Raw genomic sequence first — 12,977 nt, forward strand, 5'->3', positions numbered from 1 at the left:
GGCTGTGAGACAGTTTAAATAAGGGACTGTCCCAGGAAAAATGGAATGGATGGTCATCCTACCTAAGCGACATTATTTACAGAAACAGAAGCAGTAGTCTAGAAAATGCACGTCTGTGTCAGGTTAACAAATCTCAAACCAAAGTCGGGTTCACATCTATAAATTAACCTTTTAAAGGAACTACATTTCATGCCAAATAGTTTGTTAAAAGGTATTAGTGTTTTATACTGAACTAAAAGCTCTATCCTGCAGGCCACCAGAGTATCACAATGGATGTAGAATGGACTTTATATCTCTGTGTCGTAAATATTTTTAAAGCTTATATTTGCCAAATGCTAGCAAGGAAGTCTTATCCCAAAGTAAATAGGGAAAAGGACACGTAAAGAGGTGAGTCACTTGCTCCTTTCCAATCTATCAGAGATCCAACTCTCAAGGGGGAAAAAGTAGAGATAAGCGACCTTTTATAGACTGCTAGAAAACCTCTCCTGCTAGGTAGGCTTTTCTATATCTGTATTTGGGGTTGATATATAGATTTTAACTGGACTAAGCCTATGAAAAATCATGCAGACTTCCTACCCACTAAACCATGAACAAAGCATATGCAGCTAAAGGATGGAGAAGGAATGGGAGTACCTTTTTTTCAAAGGCCACTTTTCTTTGGGTTGGAGTCAGGGTTTACCTGCCCCATTGAAGAATGAAGTTAAGAGAGTGGACCAGTTGTTAGGGAAGGAGGAGATAAAAGCCACAGAGTTGCCTCTAGAATATGGAGAGTCTAGTGGGGGATTTTGTTGAGGGGGCCTCTTAAGGAGCTGAGATTGATTTCTTAGGTCAAGCTCCCTTTTAAGTCAGCCTTAGGCACTGGACTTCCCTCCTTTGTCCTGTCCATTAAGGGACTGAACTCTTTTCCCCAACCCTAAGATCATGCTTTTCATTTTCCTCACTGGGGACTAAGAGAGGAGAGGGGGCTCTTTTCTCACTCCTGTGTCATCTTCTCTCTCTAGTTGGAAAGAATGAGCAGTTTAGATGTGCCTAATACTCACTGTGATAAACTGTGCTTGCTGCAATTTTATCTCATCCAAAATTTTCCAGTACAAAATGGCCCAGATTTGTTAACTTTCAGGGCATATTCCCAAGCTCATTTGTTCACCTTCCCTTTGAGGAGAAATAGAGGGACTGAGATACAGTCTGATAGTACAGGTGCAGGTCTGAGAGTAATTACTTGTGGTGTTGCTTGACAGAAGTGTTATCTGCAGGTAATATAGTGTACCTTTTATAATTGTAAATAACTGGGAGATCCCTTAGAGCCAGGAGCACTTTTTAATTTCTTCTCATTCCAAATGAATAAAATCAAGAAAAATAGTGATTGTCCTCCTTTTATTTGTTTCACCCACTTGTTGTATTTTGTTGTAAACTAGATTGTAAACTCTTTGGGGCAGTGACTTAGGGACTTCAAGTAAGCATTTCTACATTGCCTAAAACCAGAGTCTCAATCTGCCATATAATAATAATAATAACAATAATATGCTTCTGGTTCATAGCTGCTGCTGATAGCAGTAACAGAAACTTCAACAGAAAATTGGAAAGAATATATCCAACTCAGTAAAGTAGGGTTTGCTTTCAGATTTTACACCTGTGATGCTTCAGTGGAGTAGAATTTCATGTAATAAGGATGTACTGGATTACCTCCCACTTTGGAGTATCACTGGATGTACTGGGGTACCACTGAACACACCTGTTTTACCTCTCTGTCCTGCTAAGCCAGGCCCTCAAGCTTCCTCTAGCACATGCACAGGTGAGGACACACTCAGCTGCAGAAAGACACAGACACTGAAATCAGCCCTGCATGAGAAGACTCTGCTAATGAATTGCCCAGTGCTCAAGAGCACACCCCTTCTGGTGTGCAGACTCAAAATTGTGTTGTCTTGGGCTGCTCAGAAGAGTGTACAGCATAAATTCATGAAATTCACCCCCTCCCACAGCTTCCCCCTATGTGAATTTTACAACCTGATTTTAGAGAAAACAAAAATAATTTTATGAACTACAAAAGATAGAATGTAAGTGATTTTAAGTGATTATAAGTGATAGCAAACAGATCAGAGAAGATTATGGAGCAAATAAAACAAACACGCAAACTAAGCTTAATATAGTAAGGAAACTGATTACAAGTAGTAATTTCTCACCCTAAATGTTGTCTTAGGCATTTCTTTCACAGGCCGAACACCTTTCCCAGCCTGGGCTCAGCGCTTCTCTTCCTCCCCACCTCCACCCTCTTTTTGTCTTGTTTCCCTAGATGTTTTTGACAGTTGTCCTGGGCAAGGATTCAGTGAAAAAAAGCACCTAGATTTACGCATTTCTCAGAATTAGATAGGGTTTACATATGGTAGGAATCTTCTGTTTCCCAGTTTGATCCTCGCTCTTCATTAGTGGATAAATACTAACAATCCAAGATGGAGTTCAGTACCATATGACACGGTCACATGACCTGGCAGTGTCAAAGCAGCCATGAGTCAAGATGGTTTGCAGCATTTCTCAAAAAATTTTAGAAAGGTGGGAGAATTAACATCTTCTAAGTCCTATTGTTCCACCTAATAGCCCATCCAGTGTTTCCCAATTGTAAGTGCAGTTGTAATAGGTATATAGGCAATATTCACAACTTCAGATACAAAAATGATACATGCATATATATGATAATTATACTTAGTATGTCATAACCGTATTTCTCACAATCCATTTGGCATTAAACATATCTTAGTTATGCCCTATTCATATTGTAACAATATGGGAGTATAATGTCACAAAGGGATTTATTTGTCTTTTCTGCTAGAAAACTGTGTTTCAGTGAGTTTACTTTCACAGCTGCTTATAACCGCCCTCCCAATCCCTGCAAAATGCCATACTCTTGTCAGAACTTTCAGCGTTTATTTTCCCATAGTCTTGTGATGGTATAAAATACCAGCAGAGTTTTCCTCATGTTCTGAAATGTTCCCAAGATGACCTTATGTTTTGGCATTTCCCTGGTGCAGATTGTGTTTTGATTGTCTTTCCAGAAAATGCAGCTGATGTGCATAGTGAAATTTAAGGGCATATCATTACTCATAGCAGTTCCGGTTAAACAAATCTGCTATTCACACTGACATTTTCCCCCCTTTCATGAAGAACAAATAAGGCAAACTGCTGAAGAGGAGTGATGACAGTTTCTGCCAACAACAAAGAATGACAGTGAGCTGGCTATTCTAACAAAACTAGGCCATTATCATTACACAGAAAAACAGAAGTAGTTATTTTACAATCATTTGTTTTAGAATGCTTGTCCTCTTGTAATATTAATAAGAAATAAAATATCCTAGATCTAAGCACATTTTTAGTGACACCTTCTTGTGCCACCTTAATTAGAAATCTATAGCTAATTGTACCATACAGCACATGCAAAAATGCTCAGAGCAAAGTTCTAAAATATTTCTAATGCTGATATTGCAGTATAATTTTTAAAACTCCTTTTTTCATTCAAAATAGAGGATAAGAAGGAAAACAGAGTTCACTGAATTATTACATCACCAATAATTACAGTTTGAAACTCAACAGATGCCTGACTAGTAACTTAGCAGCCGAGCGTCAGGCATTCTTATAAATAGAATCTCAGATTCTTGTGCAAGTGATTGCTCATGTCATTCCAATGAAGGTGTGCATGTACACGCATGCCCAGTTGCTGGAAGTCTTCTTCCCCTAGCTGGTAGCCATCAGGTTGGTGTGTCACCCCCTGGACTGGCACTGTTACGGTCACCAATATATACACCGACCGACCCTCTCCCTGCTCAGGTCCTTATCCCCAGGGTGATGGTTTTTGGAACTCCCTGTGCTCATGCGAGCAGCCTTTTCTTGCTGTTAGCCTTTATCTGTAGATAGGTAACAGTTAGTCATAGTTCATTAGTTAGATAGCATGTTAATAGTTCTTGTGTACATAGTTGGCCCCAAAGTAGGAGACTGGTTCCCTCTTCTTCCAGCCCTGTCTGGGGTCTCCAGACTTTAAGGCCTGTGGAAGGTGTGGCAAGCATGTCAAAGAGCGATCCCGACTCAGCCTGTCTGCAGTGTCTGAGAGCCACCAAAGAGGTTGCTGTGCAATCTGAAGGACTTTTAAACCAAGGACTCTAAAAGATAGGGCGCAATGCCTGAAAATGCTCTTAATGGAAACTGCGATTCAACTGGAATGTTTGCTGTTGGCAGGTCTAAGCACAGTATTCTCGGTGAAGAGCGCACCGGCGCTGAGTGTGACATCAGCATCAAGAATGGACAGAGGTGCTTGGCAATGGGGTGATGGCCTGGCATCATGCCCTTCTGGGAAGCGTAGATCACAGTCTCCTGTTCCACATAAGTGGAACAGGCATGATAGGGGCTGGTCCCCTATAGTGCCAAGGAGGAGGGATGAACTCGAGATGCCGATTGTCAAATCACAGCAAGGGCAGGACTCAGTTGAGCCTAGACACTGACTCAAGGGTTCGGTCCTCACTCACCCAAGATGCCTTCGATGCCCTAGGCATTCTGTGCGACGCAAAATCTCCTGAGGATCACAGTGCCCATCTTATCTCTGATGGCTTTGGCACCATTGGCACGTGTGGAGCCAGCCTCCGTCACGGGGTGAACGAGCTATGATGGTGACATCTTCAATGCTGCTGCAGATGCCAGTGCAGTCGGTGCTGAGGCAGGCGCATGTGGGTCAGGCATCTCCCTGGTCATTGGTGTCATAAGTGTCAGGTTCGGAGTTGGACTCTTACCTTTCAGGATCAGACAGGCGCAGGAGTGGCCATTCATTGTCCCATCGGAGCTGACACTCTGAGCATGGTTGGAGCCAGCACACCTCCACAACGGCCCTTTTGGACCCCCTAGGCATATCATGAATCTCAAGGCCAGTTTCTTAAACTGTATTCTGGGGCTCTGTTGCTGCTGGTGGCATTGGGGGTGGGGGTCCCTGTGGTACTGCACAAGGCACCCTCAGCTGTGCTGGGAGCACCACCGTGGGAGGCAACGACTGATCAGTTGATTCCAGGGGACAGACCAGTATCGGTGCTACGTCTGAGGGCAGTGCTTATGGTGATGGCACTGCCACTGGCTGCATCAGTGCCGATGCCCTCCGCCACAGTGCCATGTACATGAGCCCCAACAGTCCGGGCAACCTCAGTTGTCTCGGGGCCACTCCCACCTGCATCGGCTTCAGCATCACCTCCAGTGGGTGCTACAGTGACAGTGACTCAATTGTTTTCTTCACCACTGGTGGTGGATATGGACCCCTCAATGGCCATGGACCCAAGTGGTTTGGGGCAGGTTGGCACCTCTTCATAATCCTCCCCAGATGAAGTAGTGGCAGGTTCCGCTTCTTCTCCGATGTTGGATGATGGTCAGGCACAACAGTAGCTCCTTCTTATGGTTGCTCAGAACTTGGATGTCCAAGCTAAATAGGTTAAGGATGAGGCAGACCCCATGCCAGATGTTTCATCATCCATGGGACCCTCTAAGGTGGCTTTACCCGTCATAAAAACAATTGCCCAAATGGCCAAAACTCAGTGGCAGGTGCCAGGGTCTGCCCAGCCAACCAGAAAGAAGAACAAAAGATGGTATTTTGTCCCCTCTGAAGGGAATGAACACTTGTTCACCCACCTCCCTCCCAGCTCCTTGGTTGTGGACGCAGCCAACCACAGAGACAGGCAGGGTTTTCAGGGCTCTTCTCCCAAAAGTGAGAAGCCAAGAAATTGGACTTGTATGGGGGAGAGGTTTATTCCACAGGGGGTTTGCAGTTGCATATGGCAAACCAGCAGGCTCTGGTGAGCAGGTACTCTTTTAATACAGCATCCTCACTGTCCAAACAGACAGAACCAAACCTTGCAGAGAATTGCAGCAGCTTTTTGTGGTGGTGGCAGACAGGATGAAGTGCCACTCAGTTTCCTCCCAAAGGACCTCTTCCTGGACAGTGGGGTATGTGAGGAAATGTTACAAGCTGGCATAGGTTTACCTCCTTCTCCCCAATTATGGCTCATTCTACAAGGGTGCAGGCATCCTCAGCAGCATTCCCGGCTCATGTTCCAAATAAGGAAATCTGTACAGCAACAACCTCGTCCTCCATGTACACGTTTGCAGCTCATCGTGCAATTATGCAGCACGCTATGGAGGATGTGGGAAGAGACGGGGCTGTACGGCTGTTGTTTCAGGGCTCCAACCCCACCTCCTGACATCAGCTTTCATTCACCTTCGTTGGAATGCATGCAAGCAATCACTCGAAGAAAAAGAGACAGTTACCTATTTCTGTAACTGGTGATCGTTGAGATGTGTTGCTCACGTCCATTCCCAAACCCACCCGCCTTTCCCCACTGTCAGAGTAGCTGGCAAGAGGGAACTGAGAGGGGAGAGGGCTGGGCAGTGTATATAATGGCAATCATAAGGGTGCCACTCTAGGGGGTGCCACTCTGATCTGATGGCTACTGGCTAGGGCAAAAAGACTTCTGGCAACTGGGCATATATGTGTGTGCACATGTACATTGGAATGGACATAAACAACACATCTAGAAGAACACCAGTTACAGAAATAATTAACTGTATTATTTCAGTAAGTTCACATCAATCACACAGAGAAATTACGCCCCCCCCAAAAAAAAAAAAATTCATATGTTGGTAAGTTGCAATGTAGCACTACTTTGTTTCCTAGAATTCAAATGCAAGAATGCAAAACCAGGCTGCTCCCTAAAGAAGCATGGCACAACTCACCTTACCTTATGTCTTTTTTTTTTTCAAACTGACCCTTCTCTTGAGTTCCTAACCTCAGCAGTCAAGCCTGTGCTGATGATGTGTAGCCCAAAAATGACCAAAGTACACTTTGCTTCAAAAAGCCCAAATTTTTGACATTTTGCTGAAACGGGCAACAGTGCAGCAGCTGCTGTTCACTCATATGTGGACCTTTTTCTTACTTTATATGGAATCCCTGCATCCCCATTTGATTCATCCTACATTCAACAAAGGGCTTCACTTTGTCAGTCATAGGGCTTGCTGTGTTCCCACTGGTTCCATCAAACACCCCATGGGTAGAGGGGAGGTTAGTGCCTATGGCTGCATAAAGCGGGGAAAGTCTCAGGCAGGAACCCTTTCTTTCTGACAAAGTTTTTCACTGTGGTAGGGAAAGGCTCTGGCAGCAGGGAGGCAGCATGACCATTACACTGCTAAAAATAGCTGTGTTGATATGGGTGGCACTGCTTGGGCACTCAGTGAACTGACCAGGATATTTACCCAAAAGTTCTGTCTAGTTAAGACTCACCAAATTGACCTTCAGATAACTCTACTATTGACCCTCTACTCTCACCCAACCGAAGAATAAGGTAAATGGATGGGAGAGTTTCTCCCATCGACCCCACCTCATTGCAGACCCTGGGCAACTTGATCCTATAGTACATTGACTCCAGCTATGTTATTCCCATAGCAGGAGTTGTGTAGCTTAGGTCAACTTGCCACAGTAGTGTAGATGTAGCCAGAAACTGTATCTCCATTCTTTTCAGGGATGGTTAAGATCAGTTTATCATTCAGTCATACACTGCATAGACTTACTGGTGGAAGTTCTCCATTGCACTGATATCCCTGTGTTGGTAGACATACCCCCATATCTTCAGTCTTCTCAAGATACTTTATTTCACCCACCGCCTCATCTCAGAGATGCTTGTAACAGATGCAGAAACATTGGGCTAGCATTCCTGTTTAGGCAGTCTTCAGTTCAGAGCGTGTGATCTCACTTGTGCATGCACTTACTAAGGCCCAGCTATATGTCTAGCCTGCAAGACTTTCCAGCCCATCCTTCAGGGTATAACTGCCAGGCTGTAACAGATAATTTAACAGAGATGCAGTGTTGTAAACAAGGTCAAGGTCTTTCCCTTATGTCAAGGAGACATTTTTTTATTTGTGGGAATTACCAGGGACTCTCAACAAATTGACAGATCATCTCAGTGGGAAGGGCTCAGTCACCCCAAGAGGAAATTGAAAGACTCAGTTCTGGATCAAATATTCATGTACTCAGGGATTCCTTCAGTAGATGTATTAGCTACCTGTGTAAACAAGATACGCCCTCTCTTTTCTCCCAGAAAGGACTAAGTCCAGCCTCCTTTGCAGGTGCTTTTCTCATTTGGTGGGGAAAGGTTCTTTTATTTCTTTTCTCCTTCCCCAGTCCCTGTCGGTTACCCTAAAAATGCATCATGATCATGCTGAGATGATAATGTTTGGGAAAATGTTTTAATTTTCTCACAGGTCAGTAGATGCGTTCTCTCCACTTCCAATTCTTCCGGACTTACGGTTTGGTGCCCCATCCAGTGCCACTGTGTGTGATAGCATGGAAGCTACCTGGTTAAATTCCATTGACAGAAGTTTTTCCAAGGCAGTTCAAGAAGTTTGATTCAAAGCAGAAAGGCTAACCTGTCGAACTAAATGGAATTGTTTTTACTTGTGGACTACTGAAAGACATTCAACTTTGGGAGTCTTCTAATTCTTTTTTCTTGGACTGCCTTGTTGTTTGTAAAGCGCACTGAATTTTCAGTTATGTCAATCAGAAAGTCTCCACATGTTGAGGTTCATTCTGCTTATCCTACTGTATCAAGATTTGAAGGGCTGACTCTCATATTTCCACTTGTAAAGGCAACATTTCCTACATGGGACTTGAAAGTAGTATTTCTAGAATTAATGGACTCCTTTTGAATCTGTGTTGTTTTGTTATTCCATCTTTCCATAAAACTGCATTTTGTCTATTATTTCATTTTGTAGCATGAGTGAAATACAGGTGTTGACAGCAGACCCCACATACACAGTATTCTATACAGTACTCCATTAAAACTTCACCTGACAAACATACTGAAAATTGCTTCAGATTTTCTGATAAATCACATTTTATATATGCTAGTATTTTTCCTGTAGTCTCCTGAACATCCTGCTTAGACCAGATTTCGTACATATGAAGTTCTCTGAGCTTTGTCCTTCTACCTTTAGAACAAAGTTATTTCACATATCATCCAGGCTTTTGGGAGCTTTTGGTAAAAGATTTCAGGGTCAGCTCATTTACTTTCAGGGCCTCTCAAAGATGGTTTCAAATTGCCTTAAGATCTTCTATGCTGAAAATAAGCTTCCCTTTCCTTCTAGAGTTAGTGTGCACCAGTAGTAAGACTAATGAGACATCTGCGTCTTGTTTTAGGGTTATCCCTGTTTGTTTGGGATTCTGCTTATACCTTTACTAATCACTACTCCATTTGGCAGTTTCTAGAACAGATACTTCTTTGATAAGTAACTGCTAGTCAAACATCTACGCTAGGATCCATGCAGACATCTGTTGGAAAAAGTTTACCTACCTTATAGTAACTGGAGTTTTTCAAGATGCCTTTGTCCACAGGGATCCTATAACTCATTCTTCATCATTACTGATACAGAGTACTTTTACTGTGATATTTTATTGGTGAACGAACTGAGTGACAGTTGGAACCACTATGTTGGGCTCTGTGCCTTTGGAAGAGCATGAGTGAGAGCGAGAGCATGCTTTATGTGCATGGTTGGCTCCATGGATACTGCCAGTTGAAAGGTTCAAGGCTCAGTTGCACTGGGCATTCATAACTACAGAGGAATCCATGTTGATGAAGGCACCTTGAAAAACATCAGTCACTATAAGAAGTAAATAACTTTTCTTATTTTGTGTAACACGCTCACTGATCTGAAGCCGTTGCCTTGTGCATCCTGCCCATGGGAGTTGGCATTTCCTGTTACTGATGAAGTATGAGCTTGCTTATTCCTAAAATCTAATCAAATGACTCTCAGCACAATGTGATATGGCTGGCAAGAGAGAGTACCTGCTAACATAGCGGAGGTTAGAATGAAGACCGTAATCTTTTATTTAACTTTATTCTGATGTTAGTCTATTGTCTCTCTTTGATTTAATAACAAAATAAAGCGAAAAAACAAAAGGCTCCCAATCTATATTATGATTGCTAACTCCTATAAGTATTTGCATCTTTTAGCTATACGAGTGCTTTGAAACAGATAATTTTTACTTAAGGTTTTGCCAATACTATTTCAAGAGTAGTAAAAATCATTTGTTTTGTATTTCAGGAACAGCGGCTGTGGCTGTCGCAGGACTTTTAGCAGCTCTGCGCATCACTGAGAATAAGCTGTCCGATCACACTATATTATTCCAGGGAGCTGGAGAGGTATCTTTATTATATAGCAAGATGCTCCTCATATAAAAACCTTGCTTTTTTCAGAAAAGGTTACATGTATCTGATACATGATAGGATTAGGTAAAATAATAACAATCACCTGTAAAAAAATTACCACCTTATTTCAAATGTACACTTTGTTAAAACTTTGTTAGTTCATCTGATCAAGAAAGAAGTTTTCACCAGATGCTTTGGTCAAATCATAGTCTGATATTAATTCTTCAGATCATTTTTCAAATGATGGCCCCTGTGTGTACTCCATGTGTGGATACCCATGACCACCATGTGACTGAGTCCAGGATTATTTTACAATCAGTATCCATTGGCTCACATGCTTGATAGCTCTTCATGTGCATGGAAATGAGGACAGAAGTGTTGCTGCTTGACATTTTCTCTCCAATTCATTCTTACCAACACATGATCTGAGTCAGAATCTTTGGTGTCCTGAGATTTGTTTCTACTGTGCCATTGCTGTAAATGCACATAACTTATCACTATGGTCTTGAAAAAATATGATGTTAAGCAAAAAAATGTGAAGCAATCCAATTTCCTCATAAGAGTTAATGTAAATAGGGAGGGTTAGATTCCAGGAAGATTTTCTTTCACCAGACAAAACATTATATACATATACAGAATAAGTTTTATACAATTTTAAACTATTTAATACTGTAGACAGCATTGACGCCTGTGAAAATTAGTTGAGGTGATGAAGTCAGAAGGTAGGTTATTTCCCGGGGAATGCCTTGCTGCTAAGTGATGAACTAGCACTCAGTTGAGCCCTCGAGGTTTGACATGTTGTTAATGTAGCCTCACACTTTACGAGGCAGCACAGATTGAAGTAGGAGGGAGGAGACATAATAGATTCACGTCAGTGACTGCAAACACTTTCCCTTGTAAACGTAACATGATAATGAACCCACATTTTTTTTGCTGGAGTGGCTGCACAAATGCAGCCGTGTGTGTGTGTGTGCATGAGACAGAGATACTCATTACCCCTGTAAGTATGCTGACCCCACTTTAAGTACTCTGGTTTTTTAAGTAGATCAGCAAGCTCGTTCCATTCTGAGCTCTGTTGTGTTCCCTCCCCAGTCTGCGGAGATGGGGTAGAGGGAGGCACCCTGATATCAGCATCTTCCTTCCTTGTCCCCACAGAACAGTAAGCAGAAAGCTCCCAGGAGCAAAGGGCAGGAAGAGCTCACAGGAGTAGCTGGCTGGACACTTCATCTGCCTAGCTCTGACAGTTTGCTCTTCCCTCAAGCAGTGGAAAATGCAGGAAGGTTTTGAGAACAGGTTAGAGTGACAAATGCCTGTGAGGAACAGTCTAGTCTAGATGATACTTAGTCCTGCCCTAGTGCAGGTGACTGGACTAGATGATCTTCTGAGATCCCTTCAAGATGTACATTTCAATGATTCAGTTATTATTCTGACTTTAATGGAAAATAAAGCCACTTAACTTGGCCAGATCAGGTCAATGTATGGCATCAAGATCTGCATCAGTGATCTGGATGTACTGACTTTAGAGACGTTTTCAACCTTGATACACAAAAATCCTTCCCCAGCTTTTGCTCCATATTGAGCAAATGGAAGAATCTTTAGTGCAATTAGTTGTCTGTTTAGTACTGGCATAGTGCTTGGTGCTGTACAAATGCACTGGAAGACACAATCTCTTTCCCTGCCTTTTTTCTCCAGAATAAAACTATATATTTGTAAAGCCAAACCTAAAACAATATATTTTTATTGGGCAAGAAAATTGGACACCATTTGATTTGCAATGAAATTGTATAGTGAAGAACAAAAAGCAAATAGGTTAGTGTTTGCATTGGATTGATAGTTGACATTATTCAGAATTTTGTTGTCAGATTTTTTTGTGCTGTGATCATTCTACAATCACAGAGTACATGAATAGTAGATAAGAGAAGATATACTTTCTTGATAGGAACTTCGAAGGAAGATTTAGGGTCCAAAACCTAATGAGATTTTATATTACTGGTTGTTGACTGGTCCCAAACCAGGGAATCTGTTATACCTGGAGAGGTCAGTGCTGGTCAGAGAGGGAGAAGTTGCTGAGCTTTTCCCTATGGGTGTCCCAGCCCAGGAGTGCTCATGTGGAGGCTGGACAACAGATACTGCTGGGCTATGGAAGTTTGAACATGTAGCTAATAAAGTGTAGATAGTGTTGTTTAGTTTGTTAAATTTAAAAAAAAAAGATTTCTATAGGAAGATAAAAATCCTACTTTATTCTCAGATACAATTATCTGAAATAAGTGTTAAAACTCATCTTAGAAATTCAATCTTACTATTTATTTCTCATAGTGCTCACAATGTGCAAAGATCTGTACAAACACAAAAGAAAGCATGATCGCATCAGTCACAATTTGACCAATGTACCTTGGAGTCTATAAAATATTATTTAAATTGTTATTCTTTAAAAGGAATCTGAATGTCATTTGGTGGGTTGGAGACTGGTTTGAGTATGTTAATGTTGGGATTATTTTTATTTATATTTATTATTTTTCCTGTTTAAACTGTGTTGTGAAAACCAGATAATCATGTAAGGTTAGTGAATTCTCACTGAATAATACATCAAGTATCAGAGGGGTAGCTGTGTTAGTCTGGATCTGTAGCAGCAACGAAGGGTCCTGTGGCACCTTATAGACTAACAGAAAAGTTTAGAGCATGAGCTTTCGTGAGTTAACTCACTTCTTCAGATGCTGGTCCTGGAAATCTGCAAGGCCAGAGCAAGGCTGGGGATAACGAGGT

General features: G+C 42.1%; 1 protein-coding gene across 1 annotated transcript in view; it reads left to right on the forward strand.

Annotated features, from left to right (window-relative positions):
• ME1 (malic enzyme 1) overlaps nt 1-12,977 on the forward strand; it is a 257,621-nt gene that overhangs the window by 206,455 nt on the left and 38,189 nt on the right. The window contains exon 8 of the mRNA XM_074990961.1: nt 10,111-10,208. Within this exon, the coding sequence (XP_074847062.1) occupies nt 10,111-10,208 (98 nt within the window). The remainder of the gene's footprint in view (nt 1-10,110; nt 10,209-12,977) is intronic.

This window comes from Carettochelys insculpta, chromosome 3 (genome assembly GCF_033958435.1).
Source record: "Carettochelys insculpta isolate YL-2023 chromosome 3, ASM3395843v1, whole genome shotgun sequence".
Taxonomy (NCBI): domain Eukaryota; kingdom Metazoa; phylum Chordata; order Testudines; family Carettochelyidae; genus Carettochelys; species Carettochelys insculpta.